Genomic DNA, 27,875 nt, shown 5'->3' with positions numbered 1-27,875 from the left:
CACTGCGCCACCAGGGAAGCCCTCACCCTCATTTCTGAAAGCAGGAAGTTGTAGGTTTTGGGTTTTTTTCTCCCAGAAAGCAGAGAGATTTCAATACTGTCCATACTTATATGTTTAAGTTAGATGGTATGATGAAATGAACGTACAGCTGGAGGCTGAGTGCCCTTATTCTAAGCATGCTGGTTTTACCAACTTACTTTGTGAATTTGGGCGAGTCATTTATCTCTTGTCCACCTTGTTTTCTCATTTGTAAAATAATTAGTTTGAAGTAGATTTGTAAAGTTCCTTTCTGCCCTAACAGTTTGAGTTTGAGGAGACTAGCAAATCCTTGTGTGGGCCATATTGTAAACTTAGAGGCTTAAATTTTGGGGGGAAAGGGGCAGTAGTAAATAAGTATCACTTGTCTGTCAGAGCTTTGGCCAGCACAGTTCTCAAGCTACAGAGAACCAAGTTTGGAGTCAAGACCATCAGAAACTGCCTGAGTGCTTGATATAGTAAGTTGTATCCAACTGGAATACTTCAATAATTTACTAATTTAAAGGGGATTCTATCTCTGTAAGACTTGGTAATATTAGAGGTATAATTTTTAAAATTTAAGGATATCTTAGGGAAGGTTGTGACATTAAATAGTGTGATGCAAAATCTACTCAGGAACCAGATCTTAGACTTGGAGGGATTAGCGCATTTATCCCTATAAAATTTTTAATAGGGATTTAAGAAAATATTTTGGAGTTCTGGTTTTATCTCTGTTATCCCCACTAAGACCCAATTAGGTGACAAATCCTGGATTTGATTTTGGGAAAAGAACTCTGCAAAATGAACGAAGACTCCCTGGGATGTGCAGAGAATTAGCTTTGTAGATGGCAGTGATGGCAGTAGACCCCTCAACCTGAGACAAGAGAGCAGGCTTGCTAGAGCTGCATCTCCTGAGCCGTCCATTAAGGAATGTTTTATTGCCTACCTAACCTACATAGTATAATAATGTGCTTAGTGTTGTTTAATTACAGATAAGTTGTCCTTATGGAAATTATTCGTGCTTGACAATAAACCGTGTTTATAGGAGGAAAAAATGAGTCCAGGGAGGTCAGCTGCTCACTTATATCTCTGCATGAATATTCTGAATAGTAATCTGTGTGATTATTCTTTAGTAGGTTCTGTGGGAATTTGCTTTAAGAGGAAATAGAGATTACTTGTTCTCAAGAAACTTCAAATCTTCTTAGGAAAATATAACACTTTGCTTTTTAAAAATATAAAACATTTACTAAGCAAGTGTAAATGGGCATGTAGTAGTGTAATACAGAAAGACTTTCTGAGGAAATTAAATGAGTTTTTGCAAAATGGGTGCAAAGATACATTGAGTTTGTGATACAATAATATAGCTTTTTAAAAAAATATTTATTTCTGGGGCTTCCCTGGTGGCGCAGTGGTTGAGAGTCCGCCTGCCGATGCAGGGGACGCAGGTTCATGCCCCGGTCCGGGAAGATCCCACATGCCGCAGAGCGGCTGGGCCCGTGAGCCATGGCCGCTGAGCCTGTGCGTCCAGAGCCTATGCTCCGCAACGGGAGAGGCCACAACAGTGAGAGGCCTGCGTACTGCAAAAAAAAAAAAAAAAAAAAAAATTTATTTCTTTGGCTGCACCAGGTCTTAGTTGCGGCGGCAGACAGGATCTCCATTGCTGTGTGCGGGATCTTCATTGTGGCATGCAGAATCTTTCTGTTGTTGTTGCAGCATTCAGGACCTTTAGTTACGGTATGCGGGACCTTTAGTTGCGGCATGTGGGACCTTTAGTTGCGGCATGCGGGATCTAGTTCCCTGACCAGGGATTGATCCTGGGCCCCTACGTTGGGAGCATGGAAGCTTAGCCACTGGACCACCAGGGAAGTCCCAATAATATAGCTTTTTAATAAAGTAGACAGAAATCCTAATTTTTTTCCACATACGTATCCAAGAATGTCTTGAGTAATTTTTATAGATAGTTTTTCAAAATATTCCACAGGTGATAGTTAAATAAGTATGTGTTTGAGTCACTGTAATAGGTGCCATGGAGGTTGAGCCCTTGCTAGTAAAGACATTAAAATCCTACTGGGTAGATGACTATGTTAGGACTCTTGGCTGGAGATTATAGAAACTGACTTAAACTGTAAGGGGAATTTATTATAAGTGTATAGTATGTCCCATGGAATCCAAGGGTGGGGATGCAGCTGGGCTTTAGGAATGGCCTGGAATCTGGGACTGGAGCACCACAGGGAACCCAGGAGGTCTTGCTCTGTCTCTTATCTCTACTATTGTCTCTCTCTCTTTTTCTCTGATTCTTCTCTTCTTGCAGACTGGGTTTTGTTTTTGGTTTCTTAGTCTGTGTGGCAGACAATGGTAACAGAAAACTCCTGAGATTGTAGTTTCTGCAATCGAGAGCAGCTAATTAAAAACAATATTATTTCCATTTCCATATTCTTAGCAAAGGGCCTATATATGTCCAGCTTGAATCAGGTGCTTATTCCTGGACCTGTAGACAAGAGTAGGGTCACATTAACCATATAGAAGTTGGAGGGAAGGGACAATTTATAGAAAAGTGGTGCTAGGCATTAAGTCCAAGAAGTATTTACCAAAGTAATGAGACGCAATACAGTGAAGATGGTAAGGCATGAGATGATTTATAAATTGTTAGAAGGTAAAATACTGATAACTTTGTGGGCCAAGGGATCAGTGTGTGAATAACTACAATGTGTCTTGAGTTGAATCTGAGAGCTAATTAACATAGGTAGCAAAAGTATATTTTTAAAATGCCATTCATAGATAAATAAAATATATCTCCATACCATAAAATGAGTGAATTACTGGTACTTGTTATAACATGGATGAATCTTGAAAACATGCTTTGTGAAAGAAGCCAGAAACAAAAAGCCATGTGTTGTTTGATTCCATTTATACAAAATGTCCAGAATAGGCAAATCATAGAGACAGAAAGTAGATTAATGGTTGCCAGGGGCTGTGGGGAGGAGAGAATGGGGAGGGACTGCTAATGGGTACAGGATTTCCTTTTAAGGTGATGAAAATATTCTTGAATTAGATGGTGGTATGGTTGCACAACCTTGGGAACATAACTAAAAATCACTGAATGTACACTTTAAATAAGTGAATTTTGTGATATGTGAATTATATCTCAATTTTTAAAAAATGCCGTTCAGGGGCTTCCCTGGTGGCGCAGTGGTTGAGAGTCCGCCTGCCGATGCAGGGGACGCGGGTTCGTGCCCCGGTCCGGGAAGATCCCACGTGCCGCGGAGCGGCTAGGCCCATGAGCCATGGCCGCTGAGCCTGCGCGTCCGGAACCTGTGCTCCGCAATGGGAGAGGCCAGAACAGTGAGAGGCCCGCGTGCCGCAAAAAAAAAAAAAAAATGCTGTTCATCTATAATGAGCCGGATAAATTTTCTTTTTACTTTATTCTTTTTTTCGGGTCCATGATGTTCATGGATAAGGACAGACTATCTTTCTAGCTTTGTTAAGAACTGAGTTAAAGTTTAGAAATTAAAGATCCTACATTATGGCGCTTTAAAATTATTTCTAAGAGAATTTGGATTTCTAAATATATTTAGTTAACATAAGAATGTAATTGCAGCAAAGACATTTTCAAATACTCGTAATTGGATGTGCCTCTGTGATTGACAGTGAGGATTCCAGTAGGTTAAGGACTGCTCTGCAGAGACATTAATTGTTGAGACTAATACAGACCATCTTCAACACATGTACATCAGTACATATATTCAATATCATTTACCTGCCACCGTCCATCTTGGAATATCTAATGGACCACAGGCACCTCCTTTCCTTCTTATTCTCTTCCATCTCCTTCTAATGCTTGGAACCCTCTTATCTACTTAAAAATAAAATAAAATAAAGAAAAATAGTGTCATTTGTTATCTTTTCCTAGAGTTGATTTAGGACTGGGTCTGAAATGGCAGAACTGGTTCTGGAGAAGCAGTGAAGGAGAGAAGATAGCTTTTGTTGTTTTCTAAGCCCCATCTCTGTATTCTGGTCTAATTCTCATGCCTCACATCACAACTCTCCTCAGATCCTTTAATGAAATAATAGGAAACTGATTTTGGATATTTCTCTAAGATATAGCAAAATCTTAAGAATTTGTAGGAAGAGGGCTCCCATCTTATCTCCCTGCCAGTTTTTGTCTTTTTGCCTCAACTACTGGATGATTTTTTCCCACAGAGATACTAGGTGGTTGGGTTCTGTGATATTACTAATACTTTAGGCACATTATATATTAACTTTGCCTTTCTGAACTCATCTGGGGACATAACCATCATCTGTAATATTTTTCTTCCTTTTGGAAACATGCTAATTTCTCAGTAATTTTAAAAAGGAACTTCTGAAACACAAGCTATATGCACATTTTAGACTAACTTTATTCTGAGGACTTGTTTTGAGAAACCAGCCCTCTAAAAGAGACTTCTGAAAAGCTAGCAGAGCAAGTCATAGTAGAGCTATCTGACACAAACAGGAATGACAGCAAACCCAGACAAACCAGCTTCAGAAACAGTGTGAAAACCAGAGGGAAATAGAACTTGGGTATAATTAATAAGTGTCACAACATTATAAGGGAAGAGGGAGACTGTGGGAAACAGGAGTCCACCCACACAGGCCTCACTGCTTAACAACTCAAGCAAATTGATACGGTATTCAGAGAAGATAGGTATTGGCTATAGAAAAGAGTGTGCTAAAATTTTTTTTTTTAAGAGAACTAAAAATGTCAATGGTGGCGGTTCAGGGCAGGAAGCAGACCACAGTGCAGAGAAATAAGTGATACTGAAGATTCAAGAAAGGCAGGAGTTCCTAGTTATAGTCTCAGCTAAAACAGATTACAGAGCAGAAACCATTGGGACTGTTTAGAGTATACTATTTGAATGTCAAAAAGAACATTACAAAATACATAGTGCCAGGCATATCAGAGATATTATGTGTTGGTGGACTAGCTAATGCATAAATGATTATCAATAAAACAGGAAAACAAAATATACAGGAAAGTAGTGAAACTTAACAGATGAATAGTATAGTAGAACCCAGGTATCTAGAAAACAGAATGAGGGTATACAACCTGTCAAAAAGTACGGCTACCAGAAGTAGAAAAGATTGGAAAGTATAGCTCAAAGACAATCAGGAAAAATTCTAGAAAACTATTCAGAACGGAAAGCCCCTCTCAGTGCGGTTATTGAGAGTATATGGAGTTGTACATAGGCACTGTTTTTCAAGAAAAAAATCCCTTCCCTTCCTGGGCACCTATTTGTTAAATTTTTAAACTTAAAAGAAAGATAAGTGATTTCTAGCAGAGAAGAGATCTTAAAATGTAATAGTAAAACAACTTGGGACGTTAGACTTTGAAAAATAAAAAGATTTATATGAAGCTAGGAGACAGCATTAGGTTCCTGAATAACAGACCATGCAATTTCCTACAGATGGAGACATTTTGAAAACACCTACCAAAATAATAGAACTTTGAAAGAACCTTATCAAAGGGTTTTTAACTGATATATAAGTAAATAAAATTAACCAATTCTTTTTTTTTAATAAATTTATTTTTTATTTATTTATTTTTGGCTGCGTTGGGTCTTCACTGCTGCATGCAGGCTTTCTCTAGTTGTGGCGAGCAGGGGCTACTCTTTGTTGCGATGCACGGGCTTCTCATTGCAGTGGCTTCTCTTGTGGAGCATGGGCTCTAGGCGTGCGGACTTCAGTAGTTGTGGCGCACGGGCCTAGTTGCTCTGCAGCATGTGGGATCTTCCTGGACCAGGGCTCAAACCCGTGTCCCCGACCTTGGCAGACGGTTTGTTAACCACTGTGCCGCCAGGGAAGTCCAATAAAATTAACCAATTCTTTAGACTAGCACTGTGCAGAAGAACTTTCTGCAACGATAATATTCCAAATCTGTGCTGTCTGATATACTAGCCGCTGTTGAGCCCATGGGGCAGGTGAGACTGAAAATCTTGAGTTTTATTTACTTTTAACTGAAATTTAAATAGGCACATGTGGCTAGTGACTACTGCATTGACAGCATAGCTTTAGACCGTCATACAGATTGCAAGGTATCCACATGTAATTTCATAAAATATTTCAGATTCTCCCAGGGTAGAACGAAGTGGGAAGGAGGGAAAGCAAAGGAAGACAAACCTTGTGATGTAAATTTTAGGTCACAACAGAGTTTATAAACTTTTTAATTCATAAGACAAAAGTAATGAGAATAATTATTAAAATATGGTGATGTTTTCAGGTTAGGAAAATCAAAAGAAAAAAAAGCAAATTGCAGATATTGGAAAAGGTATGGAAGGGTGCATATCAAACTGTTACTAGTGCTTACCTCTGAGGACGGATGTGGTATTTGGGGGGAATACAAGGGAATTTCTGCTTTTTATTCTATATACTTTAGTGTGCATTTACATATCACTTTGTGAATCTTTAAATTAAAAAGGAAAGATATAATATGTAATAAATATGTAATAAAGTATAATAGAAAACAAAAATGAATTAGGAAAATAAGATTTAAAAGTTCTTTGAGGGCTTCCCTGGAGGCACAGTGGTTAAGAATCCACCTGCTGGGCTTCCCTGGTGGCGCAGTGGTTGGAGGTCCACATGCCGATGCAGGGGACATGGGTTCATGCCCCGGTCCGGGAAGATCCCACATGCTGCAGAGCGGCTGGGCCCGTGAGCCATGGCCGCTGAGCCTGCGCGTCCGGAGCCTGTGCTCCGCAACGGGAGAGGCCACAACAGTGAGAGCCCACATACCACAAAAAAAAAAAAAAAAAAAGAATCCACCTGCTAAGGCAGGGGACATGGGTTCAAGCCCTGGTCTGGGAAGATCCCACATGCTGCGGAGCAACTGAGCCCCATGGGCCACAGCTGCTGAGCCTGCACTCTGGAGCCCACGAGCCACAGCCGCTGAGCCTGCGTGCCACAACTACTGAAGCCCACACACCTGGAGCAGGTGCTCCGCAACAAGAGAAGCCACAGCAATGAGAAGCCCACACACCACAACGAAGAGTAGCCCCCGCTCACTACAACTAAAGAAAGCCCACACACAGCAAAGACCCAATGCAGCCAAAAATAAAATAAATAAATAAATTTATTTTTAAAAAAAGTTCTTTGAAAAAAGAAGAAAATAGACAGCTTAGATAGGTTATCTTTTGATTTAAAATGAAGTACAGAATTTTACATCTGTTAAATTAAAAAGACAGTAGCAGTAACAATAAACTTATAGGATGATTGACTACACACAAATGCATTGTTTCTGATGTCTTTGCAAGTAGACTCATTAATTTTATCAAAGTAAAAAAGTAGGATGGTGGTTACTCGTTTAAAAAGCAAAATTCAACAATCTGTTGCCTGTAAGACTGACGTAAGCTTACTAAAGGACAAACCAGCCTTCCACGACCAAGCAGGCAAGAAAAACAGGACCATCCTGCTTAAGATAAAGTTGATTTCAGAGCAGAAGCCAAAGAGAAACTTGCCGCATTTACAATTTGTCACGCAGAAGGAACATGGTAGACACATGTTGGTGGAATTTATTAATGGCTGAATGATTATCATAGAAAAGCTGACAGAAATGGCTAAAGAAGTAAAAATAGAATTGTACTTGAGAAGGGTCACAGTATATGTAAAAGAACACTGGAGACAAGAAATTGGGGTACTAAGACTTGGTTGTGCCACTTGGTCTCAACCTCTCTGTAATGAATATTCTGGATTAGATGACCTTAACACTTTTTTTCCAGTTCTAAGTGCTGTGGGGCTTCAACATTTCACAGTCAGAATATGAAAATAAAGCAGATAATGAATTAATAAATTATAGAGCCAAATACAGCAAAAAAGGTCAGATTAAGTGACAGAAAAAGTAACAGTGATTACGGAAATTTCACCTATTTCCTCCTTCAAAAATGGATATAAAAGGATTTTGAAAACATGTTTGGATTGAAACTTTTGAGAGAGCGCACTAAATACCCTCTTTTTCTTGCTTATGTTCTGAACATTGGGAAATAACTCAAATTGTATAAGGACCCTAAAAATCACCTTTGTTAGTGATAAAGGCCTAGCGGGAGGCTGTGTGTTAGTGTGCAAGTCAAGCAGGTTTGCTAACTGAACTCCAGAGGTAGACTCTGCCTCCCCCAGGCAGCAGGGGCCAGGGCAGCATGGAGAAAACCAGAGAGCTTGGGGTTCTCTGTGGAAGCCCTAGGTTGGAGCTGAGGTACGCATGCCCCATTCTTGCCAATTTACTGATCAGATGCGTCATCCTTCCTTTCCCAAGTAAAGTGATTAATGGGTGGAGAGAGACCAGAAATATTTGGAAGAAAAGCCTTCTCATGAAGCCAGAGGAGAGGGGAAAGGTGTTTGCCTCTAATCATAATCATCTATAACATAAGTGCTATATATTCATTGTAGCAAAACCCAGATATACATAAAGAAGAAAAAACATGTCGGTCATAAGATAATGATAACTGCTGATAACGTATCGATGTCTTTCAAGGCTACATGTTGTTATATAGGTAAGTTTTAAGACAAAAAGATGAAATCATAAATACATATAATTTTCAAAACTAACCAAATACTGGTAAACATAACCCAAATTAGTTCTAGACCTCTCCATAACATGAGTGTAGTAGAAATGCTTTGTGGAGCTGCCCAGCTCAGGGGGTTTTATTCTCTGGAAATTTTCACAGTTCTACCACTAGACCCATACTAGCTGCATCTCTACCCCTGACTCTGCCTTCTCAGGCCATAGCTCGCTGATCCAGGGTTGCACACCTGGCCCAAACTGGGCTGGTCAGACTTTTCTCCAGGAATGTGGAATTTTGAATTGAAAGACAGAAATTGGAACTTACTATAGCTGAATGATGTTAAATCCATGAACTAAAGCTGCTTGGGTTCGTATTCCTCTTGAGACTTGTTACTCTTTTTTGGACTTTGTTATTGTTATTTTACCTTGGATTAAAAATGAAACTGAAGGGTGAATAGACACAGCACAGAGGATTTTTACAGCAGTGAAACTACTCTGTATGATACTGTAATGGTGGGTACATGTCATTATACATTTGTCCAAGCCCATAGAAGGTATAACAGCAACATTGAACCCTCAGCTACGGACTTCGAGTGACAGTGATGTGTCAGTACAGGTCCATCAGTTGTAACAAACATACCACGCTGGTTGGGGATTTTGATAGTGGGGAGGCTGTGCTTGAGTGGGGGGCAGGGGGTAAATGAGAGAGCTCTGTACCTTCCTCTCAGTTTTGCTGTGAACCTAAAACTACTCGTTAAAAAATGGAAGTCTTTTTAAAAAATGAAACTGAACAAACTTGTTGGTAACTTACAAAATTAATTTCCTTAGTGCAAATCTTAGAAACTTTTACAAAAAAGATGTTTCAAAGTAACCTATTGTGAAAGATGACATTCAACATTGAGCTTGAATTTTGAAACTAAAATGAGCTTATTGCCACTGGGTGGAAATGGAAAGGGTTCAAGAGAGAGATGTTTACTGCTTTTTTTTTTTTTTTTTTTTTGCAGTTTTTCTTTCTGTAATTGATCATGAGGTTATAGTTGATACCTGTGGCTTCCTTCTTCTACTACCCATTCCATATTTCCCTTACCCACAGCAGTGACCCAAACCTTCATTCCCAAGGGGTCTGAGTCCTTAGTCATTCTGCCTCTTTTTGGTTGCTGTAGTTTTCCATTAACGTTTACTACTGGAAATGCTAAGAGGTGCCTCAGAACCCCTGGCTTCCATATATAGTCCGCTTTGCCTCGATTGTGTATGGCAACATGATATCCCCTTGGCAACCAGGATTGACCACTCCCTCCATAGATAAACCCCCTTTTTTTGCCTATTGGTGCAGTAGCATGAATAAGGAGCCCAAAATGCCAAATGGCAGTCTAATCTTCCAATTCAGTAGAACCATTGTTGTCACCTGGTGCAACCAGTAACCTTGTGGAGACTAAGCTCTCCAAACAAGTAGAGCTCAAAGTTGCCAGGATGGAAGGCAGAAATTCTTTACGTGGGTTAATAGGTATAATAGTGAGAGTAGCCACTCCTACTTCCTCCCCTTGATTCTTGGACCTGTGTAATCCGGTGATGAGGAATACAGCATCTGTGATTCAAAGTATAAACTGTGTCCTGTAAGGCAGAACCCTATTCTTTCAAGGTGCTGTCTCCCAGTTGGCATCATAACTTAGTCTTCGGTAAATCATTCTACCTTTCAACTAAGCCAGGCATTTCTGGGTGATGGCATATGTGGTTAAGAGCAAACGATCCAGTGGGCCTGAGCCCACTGATGTATGCATTTCTTTTGCTGTGAAGTGAGTTCTTTGATCAGACACAATACTTTGTAGAATGCTATGATTGCAGATCAGGCACCCTGTGAGTTCATAGATGGCGACACTGGCAGAGGCATTGTGGGCAAGGAGGGCAAATCCATATCTAGAGTATGTGTTTATTCCAGTGAGGGCAAATGTCTGCTCCCTCCTTGGTGGAAGAAATCCCATGTAATCGACCTACCCTCAGGTTGTGTGCTGTCCGCCTGGGAAATGATGCTTTATAGGGCCCTTAATTCTGATCTCGGCTATTGGCAGATTAGGCGCTCAGCAGTAGGGTTAACCAGGTCTGCCTTGCTAAGAGGAAGTTCATGTTGTTGAGCCCGTGCGTAGCCTCCATTCTTGTTAACGTGGCCAATTTGTTCATGGGTCTATTGAGGAAACACTGGGATGGCTGGGAAGAGTCTAGTTGACGTTAATAGTGTCCATCATTTTGTCCACCATCATTAAGAGTCTCCTTTACAGTAGATGCCATTTGGTGAGCATTCACGTGAGACAAATATTTTCAATGTCTATGCCCATTCTAAGAGATCCATCCACATACTTCCTCCCCAACCTTCCTTGTCACTATCTTCCAATCCTGTTCCTTCCAAGTCCCTGACCATCCAGCTAAACCATTAGAAACTGCTCATGAATGAGTCTAAATCTGTACTTCTGGTTATCTCTCATTCCAGACACAGGAGAGAAGCAAATGTACTGCTCAAAGTTCTGAATATTTATGGTTTGTAAGGCACAGATCTCAAAATCAACAATATATGTAGTGGTTAAGAGCACCAGCGCTGGAGCCTGGCTGCCTGTGTACAAATTCTACCAGTTCCATTCATGCCCCAGTCTCCTGCTGGCTTTGGGGAGTCTCCTGGAGAGGCTGGGGAAGGGGGGCTCACCCAGGGAACACAGACACGGGTGGCAGACACATTGGGGAGCATTCAACCGCGTGAACACTCCTAGCAGCTGACATTGGATCATTAGCACGATGACATATTTTCAAGGGAGATTTTGAACATGGCAAGTCTTCTGAATGAGGTATGCTTATTTTAGTTCAGTAATTCTCAGTAGATCTCAGCAAGAGCAGTGTGACCCCTCTAGAGTGCGATTTAGAAAACTGAGAGGGTATTTTGATTGCCACATGAATGGGGGTGCTACAAGTAGATGTCCTGCACTGTCTGAGACAGTCCAACCCAGTGGAGGTCTGTATTCCCCCTGACTTTTGTATATACCATGGGCTGATCCCTCTCCAAATATAAATTGATAGTTTTGTAGTACATATTCATACGAAAAATCTTCACGAGAAATTAAACAAAAAGCTTATTAAGTTAGAAGAAGGTCATTGTCTTAGTTTTCTCTTGCTGCATGACAAAATACCACAAACTTAGTGGCTTAAAACCACACTCATTTATTAGCTCACAGTTCTATAAGTCAGAAACTGGGCTTGGCTGGGTTCTCTGCTCAGGGTCTCATTAAGGTGCCAGTTGGGTTGGCTTCTATCTGGGGGCTCTGGGAAAGAGTCTGCTTCTAAGCTTATTCAGCTTGTTGACAGAATCCACTTAACCTGTGGTTGTAGGTCTAAGGTCCCATTTCCTTACTAGCTATCAGCTGGAGGTCACTCCTAGCTCCTAGAGGCTGCTTTCCAGTCCCTGCACATGGCCTCCTCCATCTTCTAAGTGAGAAATGGCATATTGAATATCTTTTGTTCCTTGAATATCTTTGAGTTCCTCTTCTGCCACCAGCTGGAGAAAACTCTCTGCTTTTAAAAGACTGGCCTGGTTGGATCAGGCCTACCCACATAATCTCTGTGCCTTAAAATCAGTTGACTTTGGACTTTAATTACATTTGCAAAATTCCCGCCCTGTGGTACCTTGTTTAGTGTTTGATTGGATAACCAAGGTACAAGAATCTTAGGGAATCATCTTTAGGATTCTACCTAGCACAGTTGGTATGAATAGGGAGCTTAAGTGAAATAAAGGTATCATCTCAAAATAATTGAGTAATTTGTTCACTCTGCACATTCTGTTCTGTAAACATTATAGCATTTTCAGCTTGCATATTTAGTTGAAAAGGATTCCAGTGCAACAGTGCTATAACTGCAAAAGCAATGAAATTTTTGATTGAAAATATGGAACAGATTGAGATTCCTGTTCAGACTTTAAGTTAATGGAGACTCGTTAAATGCAGGGATCTCATTCAATTTCTTTTTTTTTTTAATGAATTCATTTACTTAATTTATTTTTGGCTGCATTGGGTCTTCGTTGCTGCGTGCGGGCTTCCTCTAGTTGCGGCAAGTGGGGGCTACTCTTCATTGTGGTGCGTGGGCTTCTCATTGCAGTGGCTTCTCTTGTTGGGGAGCATGGACTCTAGGTGCGTGAGCTTCAGTAGTCATGGCACGTGGGCTCAGCAGTTGGGCCCATGGGCTCTAGAGTACAGGCTCACTAGTTACGGCCTATGGGCTTAGTCACTCCGCAGCATGTGGGATCTTCCTGGACCAGGGATCGAACCCGTGTCCCCTGCATTGGCAGGCAGATTTATTTTTTAATTAAATTAAAAAAAATTTTTTATTTATTTTTGGCTGCACTGGGTCTTCATTGCTGCGTGTGGGCTTTTCTCTTTGTTGTGGTGCATGGGCTTCTCATTGTGGTGGCTTCTCTTGTTGTGGAGCACAGGCTCTAGGCGCACAGGCTTCAGTAGTTGTGGTTCACAGGCCCTAGAGCGTACGCTCAGTAGTTGTGGCACACGGGCTTAATTGCTCCGCGACATGTGGAATCTTCGCGGACCAGAGCTGGCACCTGTGTCCCCTGCATTGGCAGGCAGATTCTTAACCACTGCCCCACCAGGGAAGCCCCCTCGATTTCTTTAATATAACTATTTTAATAATATTTTATACTGCCTTTTTTTGAATCACTACAGTTCAGTTTTTTCCTAAAACTATCCACAGTTAAACAACTACTTTATCACATCTTGCATTACTGTTTTTTTGTCTAATCCATCTTCTTTTCCTTATCACACCATTCAGAGAATATTGTTTCCAAGTTCTTTTTACAGACCAGGCACAGATTGTATGTCCCAGTGGGATTTCAAAGCAGAAGGATGTTTTCTGTGATACTTTCTTCCTACCCTATCCCATGACATAATCTAGGGGATTATTTTGACACCACACTTACAAATAAATAAGACCTAGCTTCATTTGTGATAATGTTGTACTTCCTCATTTTCTCTACTTTGTTATTTACTTGCCATGTTGTTTTAACTTCAGTTAAGATTACTCCCCTATGTCCATTATTATCTTAATACTGTTTTTATTTTAGGGTTGGTCTGTACCTCTGTTCTTTTATTTTCCTTTTCTTATCCAAAGTGCTTTCTTGTATTCTTATTTTTAAATCCAAACTTATTCATCATAAGTTGATACATATATCTGACTGCTTCATTATGTCCCCAAGCATTTATCTGTGGAAATACATATTTTTTTAAATAAACTACTATCTTTTTATTTCTTCTTTACATATTGGTTAGGACACTTTATTTGTTTTAATTTTTGTGCAAGTAAGTTGTATCATCTATGAATTTTATATTTAGTAAAGGAGGCATTATAAAATATGTGATTAAAAAGGGGAGATTGGGTCTCATAGGACTAAGATTTGTTCTGTCACACAAAGAAGACATGATAGGCCTTAAGGTTATCCATCCTTTCCTGCAGTGTCCTATTGTAAATCAGCAGCCTGGATGTCTTGCCACATACATGAATAGAATAGGTTTTCTATCTAGGCACTATCATCTGTCTTGTCTCAAAGGATGCTCATCACTCATCTTTCATTCCATTTCATTTCAGTCAGCACGTATCTTAGTTTTCCTCAACTTTGCAGCAGGAGGTTTGGCTTATCTTGTAATATTCACACATTTGAGATTCTTAGCAGTGTTTTCTTTTGAAAAATATAAGATTTGCAGTCTGGTAATTCTTTTATCAGTTATCGACATATTTGTGCAGCTTGATTTTTTTTTAATCCAAGCCACCCCCATCCTCCTCCCTTCAGAAAAAACTTAGTGAAATCATAGACTTGAGCACAGAGTCTTATTAGGCATGGTTTTTTTTGGTTTGTTTTTTGTTTATTTTTGGTTGCGTTGGGTCTTTGTTGCTGCACACAGGCTTTCTCTAATTGCATTGAGCGGGCTTCTCACTGCAGTGGCTTCTCTTGTTGCGGAGCACAGGCTCTAGGCACACGGGCTTCAGTAGTTGTGGCACGCAGGCTCAGTAGTTGTGGCTCGCAGGCTCTAGAGCACAGGCTCAGTAGTTATGGCACATGGGCTTCGTTGCTCTGCAGCATGTGGGATCTTTCTGGATCAGGGATCGAACCTGTGTCCCCTGCATTAGCAGGCGGATTCTTTTTTTTTTTTAATTAATTTTTTTTTAATTTTTAATTTATTTTTGGCTGCATTGGGTCCTCATTGCTGCGTGTGGGCTTTTCTCTTCATTGCGGTGTGCGGTCTTCTCACTGTGGTGGCTTCTCTTGTTGTGGAGCACAGGCTCTAGGTGCACAGGCTTCAGTAGTTGTGGCACATGGGCTCAGTAGTTGTGGCACACGGGCTCTAGAGTGTAGGCTCAGTAGTTGTGGCACACGGGCTTAGTTGCTCCGTGACATGTGGGATCTTCCCAGACCAGGGCTGGCACTCATGTCCCCTGCGTTGGCAGGCAGATTCCTTTTTTTTTTTTTTGCGGTACATGGGCCTCTCACTGCACAGGCTCCAGACACGCAGGCTCAGCGGCCATGGCTCACGGGCCTAGCCGCTCCGCGGCACGTGGGATCTTCCCGGATCGGGTCACGAACCCGTGTCCCCTGCATCAGCAGGTGGACTCTCAACCACTGTGCCACCAGGGAAGCCCGGCAGGCAGATTGTTAACCACTGAGCCACCAGGGAAGTCGCTAGGCATTTTTTAGATAGAGCTAAGTCTTGTCAAGTTATAGCTTTTTCAGGTATAACTAATGTACAGTGAAATGATACAAAAAGCAGTATAGTAGGAATAAAATCTAGGTTCTTGATCCGCTACATCACTTACTACCTTGGTGAAGCTGAGCAGTGTTTCTAAGCCTTCGTTTTCTCATCTGCAAGTAGAGATATCTGTCCTGCCCATCTGCCAGGGTTATTGTTAGTTTCAGACAACACAATGACGGCTTGAGAAATGTATTCCAAAATGCACTGCAATGGTTGTTAGGTCTTATCATCCAGAAAAGCTTTGGTCATTAAATCAACCTTGTAGATGGCTTCAAATTACTTCTTTACTACCACCACCCAGGTTAAAGCAGTGCCAGATACAGGATGAATTTGGAAGGGGATTTGGAAGAACCTAATTGGCTGGTTAGATGGCCATTGAGATGGAGAGGAGATAGCAGTCTCACCCATGCGCTGGAAATAAAAAACTGGGGAATACATGCCAAAAGCATTGGCAGGACTTGGAAACCTGTTTGACTTGGGAGTGAAGGAAAGGAAAGAGCAGTTGAATCTGAGAGTGGGGGGGTTGGTGATCAAGAGGCATGGTAGGTATGAAGGAAAGGAGGGGTGAGCTTCCTGCTGAAGCATGCCATCTTTTTTTTTTGTTTTTTTGTTTGTTTGTTTGTTTTTTGTGTGTGGTACGCGGGCCTCTCACTGTTGTGGCCTCTCCCGTTGCGGAGCACAGGCTCCGGACGTGCAGGCTCAGCGGCCATGGCTCACGGGCCTAGCCGCTCCGCGGCATGTGGGATCTTCCCGGACCGGGGCACGAACCCGTGTACCCTGCATCGGCAGGCGGACTCTCAACCACTGCGCCACCAGGGAAGCCCGCATGCCATCTTTGAGTTGCTGCTGGTACACCTAGATGGAGATGTCCAAAGGAATGTGGGCCTGGAGTTCAAAGAAATCTGGGGTTAGAGATTAGACTGGGAATACCCCTATAATGAGATCACAGAATGAGATAAGATGGGGTCCAAGGGTAGAGCTTTGTAGAATAAATGTCTGCATTGAAGGACCTGCCGGGTAGGAAAAGGCTCTTCTGATCTTGTGTTCCATAGTCTGTGATAGTTCTGTTCTGTACAAATGGGACATGGGAGTTGTTGTACACTGGCTGCTCTTACCATTTGATGTATTATAGAAGAGGTCCTTGACATTTGCTAAACTACTGGGTAAGATTTATTCCTTAGGAAATCTTCCATAGATACACAAACTAAAAATGAATAAACAAAAAACTGAACTAGAATTTACATTTTGTTAAATAGTCTGTAGCCAAGTTTGAAAATTGAATGTTCATTTTTCGAATTCAATATTGCTGGCAGACACTGCTCTATTCTTCTGAAAGGCTAGAGTGTATGAAATAAAACTATAATATTATTGATCTTTACTAATTCTCTTTTCCCCCCTTTTTCTCTCTAGATTTTACATTGTGCAGTAGGTGAGTATGGAATTGCCCCCCAACTTATGTAGAGTGGATTCTGCTTTCTTTTTTTAAGTCATGAATGATAGGTTGATTAGATTCTTACTGAACATTGAAAAACTAACCTATTTAATCATTATATATAAAATTGCTTAGGCTTTTGGTTTCTAAAATCATGGGTACTATTTAGATGTTATCACTGAACACTTTATTAAATGCCATGGCTGTTTGTCAATTTAAAGAGGCCTCTCCTGCCTTCTCAGTACAAGGGTAAATAGAGAAACACCTGGCATATTTATAAAAATGTGACTTGGAGTGCTGGGCTCTGTTGAAAGCCCCCTCTGATTACTTAAATGTTATACTCTCTTTCCTTATTTTTTAAAATGGAGTACTGCATTTATTGCCTACCTCTCAGATGAATATTTAATGTATGTGAGAGGGATTGGAATGTACAAGTACAAAGGGTTATGTCAATGTGAGAGATTTCTGCTAAAAGCAGATACAATGTGATTCCTCTTTGGGGAATGCGGAGGGTCATCAAATTCTGCTCTGGAACTAAGGCATAGCTTCTAGTCTGGGGCGACTAGACTCCTCTAAGCAGAAATCAATTTTGGAAAGTTGATAGACCCTGTGGAGTAAACCCATAGCGGTTGCTGTGCATGTGGACTTGTCTCTCCAAGGGAGGATTTGAAGTTGCTACTCACTGAGAAGCACCAAAAGTCTGAAAACTCCAGAACTATGCATTCAAACCATTATGGCCCTGATCAACATAATGGATAAATTAAGTGGGTACTTACTATATTCGGGGCACTGGGGAATTCAGAGATGAGGGGACTTACGGTTCAGGTGGACACACAGCAAACTCTCTACCATGGGCCTTAAAGGGATCACTATGATACCTGGGCTCTATTACTTTTAAGGAAGACAAACATCTTCCTTATAAAGAATTGCACCTCGGCTATTTTCTCACTAGGAGGAGGTCTACAATCAGAGATTTCTCAAATGATTTGCAAAATTTTGTATGGATGTGTCTGTGTTTGCTTGGGAAGGTGGGTAGAATTCATAGCTTTCATAGATTCTCAGAGGAACGTGATTCAGAAGGTTAGGAAACTGCTTTAGCACCTTTAAGCAAGAGATTTGCAAGGAGCTTGGAGACTCATTTGTCATGTGGTCTGCTTTCCCAGAGAAGGTCAAGGGACCTGGTCCCATAGCCAGTAAATGGCACAGCCTCACATGGGACCTGGCCAGTCTGAGCCAGAGCCCACCTGACTGACTTTATTTTACGGTGAACGGGTTTCAGCTAGTGAATAATCTTACATACATTTCCTTTTTAGTCCTTTATCTAGAGTTTTGAGGTGAAAAAGTTGTCCCTTCTTAAGTGCTTAAATTTGTAGATTGGGGGATATGTTCAGCCAGAGAGAGTTCTGGAACCAGTTCAGGCCTTCTCCATATGACTGAACCCTGTGCCCCCAGTCTCCCCCCTCTCTTAACCTTTAGCTGCCTCCGTACAAAGCTCTTATTAGATGCATGTTTTCCAAGCATGTGTATTATTATTTTAATTAATATTGCCTTGTATTTTAATACACAAATTCCTTTTATCTGTCTTAGAATATATTCTCATGCCTCTATAAAATTTCTACCCCTGGAAATAAAGTTTCTGACAAGTATATTTATTCATTCATACCAAGAACATGATTGAATGCCTACCAGGTGGGGCCAGACACTGGTGGGTGGTGGGAGCAGAGAGCTGAACAGGCACAGGCTCAGGCTCAGGAAAGCCACACTCAGATGGGCGCCCCTCTGAGCGCCTCTGGCAGGATGCACTCCGAGGAGTAGCATCTATGTCACACTCCCCTCTGATGGTTTGTGGACAGGTGTCCCTAGGTCTTGGTTTGGTGCCTGACACACAGGACTTTAAAATTCCTTCTTATTTTCTCAAGAACCTTGTTCCATCAGTGATTCTCTCTCTTGCATCATCACCCTTTGTCATCTGCCTTTTCCTTCTCAGCTCACAAAATGCTCAGAATGCTCCATCCTAAAAATAATTTTTAACCTAACCTTTGACCCTGCCTTCCTCCCTCATTACTACATAAGTCCTCTTCATCCCTTTTACCAGATTTCTGGTATACTCTTTCCACTTCCACGCTCCCATTTATACCTTAACCCAGCAGTTGTGCTTCTGTACCCCTTGTCCTACTAAAATTGCCCTCTGGTCTAAAATCAGCACGAGTTTCTGTTAAATTCTGAGGAATTTAATGTTTGGAATGTACTGAACTTCTCAACTACGTTGGGTACCACTGATGACCCCCTCTGTGACATCCTGTTCTTTTATTTTACATCATACTGAGCCCTCCTGGCTTTTCTGGTCCTCTGTGGTTCTTTTCTTTCTTTGGGGGCTTTTCTTTCTCCCCTTGCCCCTTAATTGTGGGTGTTCCCAGTATCTGGCCCAGCACACTGCTCTTCTGCCTGAACAGGCCCTCTGGGTGATCTCTTCCCTTCTCATGGGTTGAGGTACTTAAGACCCTCAGTTCTTTAACTCCAAGCCACACCTGCACCCCAGGCTCCAGACTCACCCCATGAGCTCCTGGATGTCCACTCCTAGATGTCCACCTCCTTCTCCTCAGCAGCCTCCTTCTTCTTGTCAGGTGCTCCACCAGCTTCCAACCACGATCCATTCAGTCACCCATTCTAGACCTAGTGCTCATCCATGATGTCTCCTGTCCTTTCCCCATACTCCCATAGCCAGGTGGTCATCAGGTTTTCTCAATTCTGTTTCCTAAATAGTTCTCAGATTGTCCTGTTCTTTCCAGCCCTGTTCAGGGTCTGAGTATGTCTCATCTGGACTCCCATATCACACTCCCTGAACTTGTAGGTTTATAATATTAATATTAGTAATAATAAGAGCGATCATTATAATAAGAGCATTTACTATGTTTCAGTGCTTTACATTCATAATCTACTTACTTCTCATTTTACGGTTGACAGAACTGAGGCTTAGAAGGTTTTATATCTTGCCAAAGTTCACTTAGCTAATAAGCCCTAGAGCTAGAAGTTGAACCTGTGGCTGTGTGCCTCCAAATCCATGCTTACAGTCCTCGAGGGATTGAGTTAAAGGATGATTCTGAGCATGTCACTTCCATGCTTAAAACCCTTCGCTGGTTTAAACATCTTCATGATTTGGACCCTGCCCACCTCCCTAGCCTTACCTATGTCCATTCCCTGCCTCCCACTCTGTGCTTCAGCAACCCTGACCTTCTTGCGTCCCCCCGGCCCCCCATACTACTGCACTGCTTCCTGCCTCTGGTCTGTGCCCAGGCTTTGTGCTCTGCCGGAGTGGTAGCCCATCCCCTGCAGCTGGCAGCTTCCCCCAGTAAACTCTCCTACCACCCTCTGGCTAGATTACATACCATTCCTCACTTTTCTGTAATACCCTGCAACTCACTCTGTTATCACACTTTCCACAATGTATTATGGTCTGTCACTATACCTATATCTCCCACCAAGATCACTGAATTTTTCCAAGAATGAGAACTGTCTCCTATTGATTTCTGTATCCCAGCACCTAACAGTTCATGGCTCCTAGTGGGAGCTCAGTGAACTTTTGATCATAATCTTACTAAATTCTGGTGAAATTTTCTGAAACTTGTTTCAAAATGTTTTCAGTTTCTTAAAAAAATCAGTAAGAATACTAATAAATAGGCTGTTTCTAGCATTAGCCTAAAGGCAACCCTTTATTTTTTTACTCATACGACTTAAGTTTACTTTTGGAATGATGGTTTATTTTCCTGTTGCTTTCTGAAACTTTTCACTGTGATAGCTTGTTCTTTTAGAAACTTGTTTTAATGCCTTGAGATGTCTTTAGTTTACATATTGTTGATGAGAAGTCTAGACCTCAGTCAGACCTGGGTTGGTTACTAGCTGTTACTTTCAGGATGTAACTCAACTTTTGTGTGCCTTCATTTCTTCCTCAATAAAAGGAGGATAATAATACCTACCTCTAGGGTTGTTGTGAAAACACGAGAGGACACACATGAGAAACACTTAGCTTAGTGTCTAAGATATAGCAATGTTGAAAATTGCCCAATAAAATGATAGTTCTTATTATTAACAATAATAATGTCATAGAATGTTAAAAGTTTTATTCTGTCCCTAATGTAATGTTCCATATTTAGATTTATATAAGTGTAACTCTTCCATATTCTTATTTTTCCTAAATTGTAATTTCTGTGTAAGTGAGTGCTTCAGGGCCACCTGTTCTTAGTATGGGTTGGAGTTGCTTCTTGTCCATGGTTGTGACAATGCAACTTGGCAAAAATAGCCTCCAGAAATAGTAAACTAAAATTCCACGTGAGAGATTCATTTCTGTAAGAAAGTCAGGCCTCTGTCCTTCCAAATGGGTTTCCATGCCCCAACTTCTTTAAAGTGGGTTGTTTGCTCTCCACTGATAATGCAGGAACAAGATTTCTTTTGCAGGGAGGGAAAGGGGACAAGTGATAGCCCTTTTGAGCACATGTTGGGGACATATTTTTTTTAATTAAGGTATAATTGACATATAGCATTGTTTTAGTTTCAGGTGTACAACATAAGGCTTTGGTATATGTATATATGGTTAAATGATCACCAAAATAAGTTTAATGTCCATCACCTCATATAGTTATAATTTTTTTTCTTGTGATAAGGACATTTAAGGTCTACTCTCTTAGCAACTTTAAATATGCAATCCAATATTATTAACTGTAGTCGCCATGCTCTGCATTACATCCCCAGGACTTGTTTATGTTATAACTAGAAGTTTGTACCTTTGACAACCCTCACCCGTTCCCCGCACCTCCACCCCTTGCTTTTGGCAACCACCAGTCTGTTCTCTGTATCTATGAGTTTTGTTTTTTGTTTTTGTTTCCTAGATTTCACATACAAGTGAGATCAAACAGTATTTGTCTTTTTCTGGGATAAGATTTCTTAAATACTGTGGTCGCAGCCCTCAGACCAAAATTCATAATGCTTTTATTTACACAGTGTTTTTCTTTTTGGAAATGAGAATTTAAAAACCCAGTTGAGACATGTCTTTTACAAGACTGCAAAGAAGAGTTGTGGTTTTCTTTAACCACATGGTACAGTTTGTACTGAAAGAAGTATTACCTGTTTTTCTGTGTTGTGCTCAAGATTAGATTGTGGAAGAGGCATATTGGATATGGGTGGTTCTCAGCTAACTCCAGAGTATGGTTACCCCACTTTGTTGGGATAGAAATTAGAGGTAGAGAGACTACAACTGATGATACTCCTTTTTTTTTTTTTTTTTTTTTTTTTGCGGTACGCGAGCTTCTCACTGTTGTGGCCTCTCCCGTTGCAGAGCACAGGCTCCGGATACGCAGGCTCAGCGGCCATGGCTCACGGGCCCAGCCGCTCCGCGGCATGTAGGATCTTCCTGGACCAGGGCTCAAACCCGTGTCCCCTGCATCGGCAGGTGGACTCTCAACCACTGCGCCACCAGGGAAGCCCCTAATGATACTCTTAATAAGATGTAACATTGTGTGTTTGGTGAACCTTTGTATTGGAAATTATACTGTCAATATAAATAACTTTGGAAGTTCTCTTGATTGAAAACTGTAGAACAGGATCTCAGTCATAGCCCAGAGGGTATTATGTCTGAAGTTGAGTATTAGCACTCTGATATCATCAACAGACAAGGACAGAAGCCCTTTCACGTAGGTATCCTAGATTTGTGGTTTCAAATATTTGCTGTACATTCCAGCTTGCACTCCTCTCGTAAACTGATGATACCTTTTACTTAATTATTTCTTAACAATTAATTTTAAGAAATTTGTAATCACCCTAATATTAATAGGTAGCATATTGCTTCGGACTGATTTTATTAAGTAACAAATGGTGCCAGGGAGGAAAGGGGCAGCTGCCGGAGAGACAAGCACCAGAAGACCCAGTCTCCTACCAGAAATCTTATCCCTCCCACCAGTGAGAATGAACTAAATCCTCTCCAAACTGCAACGCCTCCTCCCATCCGCCCCCCCTCCCCGGCCCCCCAGAGGTTCAAGCTTTTATTACTCATTTACAGTGCAATATTGTGAAGGACATGCCCTCACATATTACTAAAGCCAGACCCAGAACCTTCCGTGTTGCAGCAGAAGAGAACTCTGGAAGGAAAGCATTGTGGAGGAAAGGGGTTATTCCCCCAGATTTGCTCACCTGGAATTCTGCTTTCACCCCTGCGCCCAGCCCTCATGAGTATGGCTGGGCACAGAAACAAAACTGCCTTCTTTGGTGCCTCTTAGCTTAGTTGACATTTTTTAAATGAACTTTACCAAAAGTGAGAAAGAACAAAAAGGGAATGAGTATCAAAAGTACAAACAGTATAAAAATAGCCATATTCCCAAAGTACAAATTTCTGATCCTGAGATCTATGTCCCCTTTTGTTAGTGGGAACTGACACAGGGTCACATGGACCTTGCTGGCTCTCTTCCACCCTGTTCTTAGTGTGTCCAACCCTGGAACCCATTTCCCCAAGCCAGTTTTCCTGGCTTACAGAATACAGAATGGTGCAGATTTAGATTCAGAAGTTGCTTTCTGCCTGGGGGCATGTTTAGTGGTAGTACTGACAGGGGAAGGAGATGCCCTTTGAGGTGGGGAAATGGACTTAACCTTTCCCAGCAGGCCGGCCTGTGTCTGCTGCCTAGAGGGCTGTCTGGGTGCAGTGGGCTGTCTGGGTGCAGTGGGGAGGTTAGAGGCCTGGTCAACTCCTTGCTATTCTGTCTTTGTCATTTATTGAGTACAGTCATTTCCCAGCATCCCGACACCAGAACTCTACCAAGACCATGTTCATAATCTTTCCCAAATCAGCCAAGCCCTTCAGACCAGTCTAGCTTAGTCTCCCTCTACTTTGGCGCTTTGATTATTCTGTTGCCTCCTGATCACATTTTGCCTCCTCCCCTCTAGACAGAGAGAGAAGAGGAAAGAAAGATAGTTTTAGCACCTGCGTCTTCTGCTCCTCATACCCAAAGATTCAGCCACTTTCTCTGAATAAACTTTGCATTTTCACACTCCATGGTTTTGTACATAAAATGTCCCTTTGCCTGGAACATCCAGCTCCGTAAGTTGTTCCTGGCTGTGACTGAATGTACTGAGATGAAGGGAAGGGACAAATAGGGCATATGCTCATCAGGAGCCCAACGTGCCTGAGCAGGGAAGGTGAGGGGCTTACCCAGAGCTCACGCACACTGCCTGGCACCTGGCAAGCACTCAGTAAGCTGTAGCAGCTCTTCCATTGATTATTAGTGGGCAAAACATAATCCCTGAGGGTTTCTGTGCCCAGTTGGAAAAGGGAAAGCCATGAATAGAGCCTAGATCAGGGAATTTTACCCTTTGCCATTCTTGCAGGAACAGCTAGGGGTTTGGTTTGAATGGAAGCCTGTTACTGAGATATTTTAAAATATCTTCTCGGTAAGGTAATATTATCTTGTTTTCCAGTCCATCAGGAACCAAGCTAAGGCAGACCAACCCCATTGGAAACACTACTAGCTGTGTAGCAAGTCAGGCATCCTCCCTCTGGGCATTAGTTTTCACATCTGAAGAAGTAGGAGTTTGACTAGATAATAGATAATCTCTAACATTCCTTTCAGCTGGATGATCTGAAATTCCATGAAACTAACTATGAAGTAGCTTCAGAGATGGTCAGTTATCTGGGCAATAATAGAAAAGGAGGATGCGCTAGATGTTTAAATATACCTATGTATGAGTATTAGGAAACTTGTTTCAAGTACAGTATTGATAGATTTAGTACATTTTCCCTCTCAGTGCATTTTTTATTGAAGTATAGTTGATGTACAAAATTGTATGTTACAGGTGTACAATATAGTGATTCACAATTTAAAGGTTATCTCCATTTATAGTTATTATAAAATATTGGCTATATTCCCTGTGCTATACAATATATCCATATAGCTTATTTATTTTATACATGGTATCAATAGTTTGTACCTCTTAATCCCCAACCCTGATCCTGCTCCTCCCTGTTTCTCTCTCCCCACTGGTAACCGATAGTTTGTTCTCTATATCTGTGAGTCTGTTTCTTTTTTGTTAAATTCATTAGTTTATTGCATTTTTTGGATTCCACATATAAGTGATATCATACAGTATTTGTCTTTCTCTGTCTGACTTATTTCACTTAACATAGTGCCCTTCAGGTCCATACATGATGCTGCAAATGGCAAGATTTCATTCTTTTTTATGGCTGAGTAGTATTCCATTGTATATGTATACCATATCTTTACCCATTCATCTGTCAAGGGACACTTAGGTTGCTTCAATATCTTGGCAGTTATAAATAATGGTGCTATGAACATTGGGGTGCACGTATCTTTTCAAATTAGTGTTTTGGGGGGTTTTTGGATATATACCCAGAAGTGGAATTGCTGGATCATATGGTAGGTCTGTTAGTTTTTTGAGAAACCTCTTCCGTTTTCCACAGTGGCTGCACCAATTTACATTCCCACCAACAATGTGCAAGGCTGCCCTTTTCTCCGCATCCTTGCCAACATTTGTTATTTGTGTTCTTTTTGATGATAGCCATCTGACAGATTTGAGGTGATATCTCATTGTGGTTTTGATTTGCATTTTCCTGATGATTAGCAGTGTTGAGCATCTTTTCATGTGTCTGTTGGCCATTTGCATGTCCTCTATGGAAAAATGTCTCTTGAGTTCTTCTACCCATTTTTTAATCAGCTGGTTTGGTTTTTTTGATGTTGAGTTGTATGAGCTGTGTATATATTTTGATTAACCCCTATCAGTCATATCATTTGCAAATATTTTCTCCCATTCAGTAGGTTCTCTTTTCGTTTTGTCAGTGGTTTCCTTTGCTGTGCAAAAGGTTTTAAGTTTAATTAGGTCCCATTTGTTTATTTTGCTTTCTCAATGCATCTTGAAAGCCCCAGCAGAAAACTGAATTGGGGTGGGAGATGGACTCACACACTTTCTATGGCATACATTTACCCATGACCATCACTAGATGGCACCCTTGTATTAGTAAGGAGACACTCTGAAGGTAAGGACTTCTGGAGGACGTCCAATAAAAATAGTGACGAATCAATAGCTGAAACTGAAAAGAGAGAGAGAAAAGAGAAGTGGATGTTTTTCCATCGCTCTCTCATGCCTTGATCATTAATATTTTAGGTAACAAAAAGCTGAAACTTCCTGCATTGCCCTGGAGATTATCTCATAAATATTTCTTAATTATAGGCACAGGGTATCTCTAAAATTAAAAATTACCTTAATTTGCTTAATTGTAAAGCTAGAGACAAAGAAAGTATTTCAGAAGATCTCTGGTCAGATGGTTTGTGACAGTCTGAAGTCAGTAAACCTTCCACTTATGTTCTTAGCTTCAAAAGCAAGATTAGTCCAGCAAAGCTGGAAACACCATCTAGTGACCGAGTTAATTGCATTGAGCCAAAAAGTGAAAGTTTAGCAAAAGAATTCTTTGATGTATGATTCCACAGCAGGAGTTGAATGCTAAATAGTGTATTAATGAAGGAAGCAAGAACACTTTGGAATATCTGGAATATCTGTATGACGTAGTATGTCTTTTATAGTTTTGTACAGCTTTCCTAGGAAAGGAATTTTTTCTTCTTCATTCATAGTGAACATCTTTCCACTAGTATTTTAATAACAGTTCCTGCCTCACAGCGTTCTTTCAATTAGCAATCTGCTTTTGAGATTCATCCATATCTTCACATGGTTTGAAAGTTCATTCCTTTTTATTTCTGAATAATATTCCACTGTATGGATGTACAGTTTGTTTATCCATTCACCTATCGAAGGATATCTAGTTTGCTTCCAGTTTGGGATGGTTATGGATAAAGGTGCTGTAAATATTTGTGTGCTGGTTTTGTGTGGGAAAAAAATTTTTTTTTGCATTTTCAGATCAGTTGATTATGTACCTAGTAGCACAATTATTGGATCATATAGCAAGACTGTTTACTTTTGTAAGAAACTGCCAGGCTGTTCCAAGTAGCTGTACCATTTTGCATTCCTGTCAGCAATGAATGAGAGTTCCTGTTGCTCTGCATCCTCACCAGCAGTTGCTACCTTGGGTTTTAGCCATCATAGTATATATGCAGTGGTTTCCTTTATTTTTTTCTTTTAATATTCATTTATTTGGTTGTGCTGGGTCTTAGTTATGGCAGGCAGGCTCCTTAGTTGCAGCTCGCCTGCTCCTTAGTTGCGTCGCGTGGGTTCCTTTAGTTGCGGCATGCGGGCTCCTTAGTTGTGGCATGTGAACTGTTAGTTGCGGCATGCATGTGGGATGTAGTTCCCTGGCCAGGGATCTAACCTAGGCCCCCTGCATTGGGAGCTTGAAGTCTTAACCACTGCACTACCAGAGAAGTCCGAGTTTCCTTATTTTAATTTTCATTTCTCAAATGACAAATGATGTGCACATTTTTTTATATTTTTATTTGCCATTTGTATACCTTCTTTGATGAGATTTCTGTTCACATCTTTTGCCCACTTTTTAATTGAGTTGTTTGTTTTCCTGTTGAGATTTTAAAATTCTTACTATATTTTGGATGTAAATCCTTTATCAGATGTATGTTTAGTAAATATCTTCTCCCAGTCTGTGACTTGTCTTTTCATTCTTTTAATAGTCTGTTTCACAAAGCAGAAGTTTTTAATTTTAATGAAGTCCAACTTAACCAAAGTTTAACTGAAAACCAACCAACTTTACACTTAACCAGCTTAAAACCAAAAAATTGCTTTTATGAAGGAATTTTTTTCTTTCATGGATTATGCTTTTGGTGTTGTATCTAAAAACTCATTACCAAACCCAAGGTCACATAGATTTTCTCCTGTTTTCTTCCAGAAGTTTTATAGCTTTACACTTTACAAATAGGTCTGTGATCTGTTTCAAGTTAATTTTTGTGAAAAATGTCTAGTCTGTTTCTAGATTCACTTTTTCACATATGGACATCGGTTGTCCCAGCACCATTTATTAGAAAGACTATCCTTTCTCCATTGAATTGTCTTTGTGCCTTTGTTGAAGATCAGATATTTGCATGGGTTTATTTCTGGGCTCTCTATTCTGTTCTGTTGATCTAAATGTCAGTTATTTTTCCAATACCATTCTGTC

At 40.9% G+C, this 27,875-nt stretch overlaps 1 protein-coding gene across 1 annotated transcript in view; it reads left to right on the top strand.

Annotated features, from left to right (window-relative positions):
* The window catches only part of HACD2 (3-hydroxyacyl-CoA dehydratase 2), a 92,276-nt gene that overhangs the window by 4,279 nt on the left and 60,122 nt on the right, over window positions 1-27,875 (top strand). Inside the window, exon 3 of the mRNA XM_060010775.1 lies at window positions 16,744-16,762. Within this exon, the coding sequence (XP_059866758.1) occupies window positions 16,744-16,762 (19 nt within the window). The remainder of the gene's footprint in view (window positions 1-16,743; window positions 16,763-27,875) is intronic.

This window comes from Delphinus delphis, chromosome 4 (assembly GCF_949987515.2).
Source record: "Delphinus delphis chromosome 4, mDelDel1.2, whole genome shotgun sequence".
In the NCBI taxonomy this organism is placed as follows: domain Eukaryota; kingdom Metazoa; phylum Chordata; class Mammalia; order Artiodactyla; family Delphinidae; genus Delphinus; species Delphinus delphis.
This window is presented reverse-complemented; position numbering and strand designations above follow the sequence as displayed.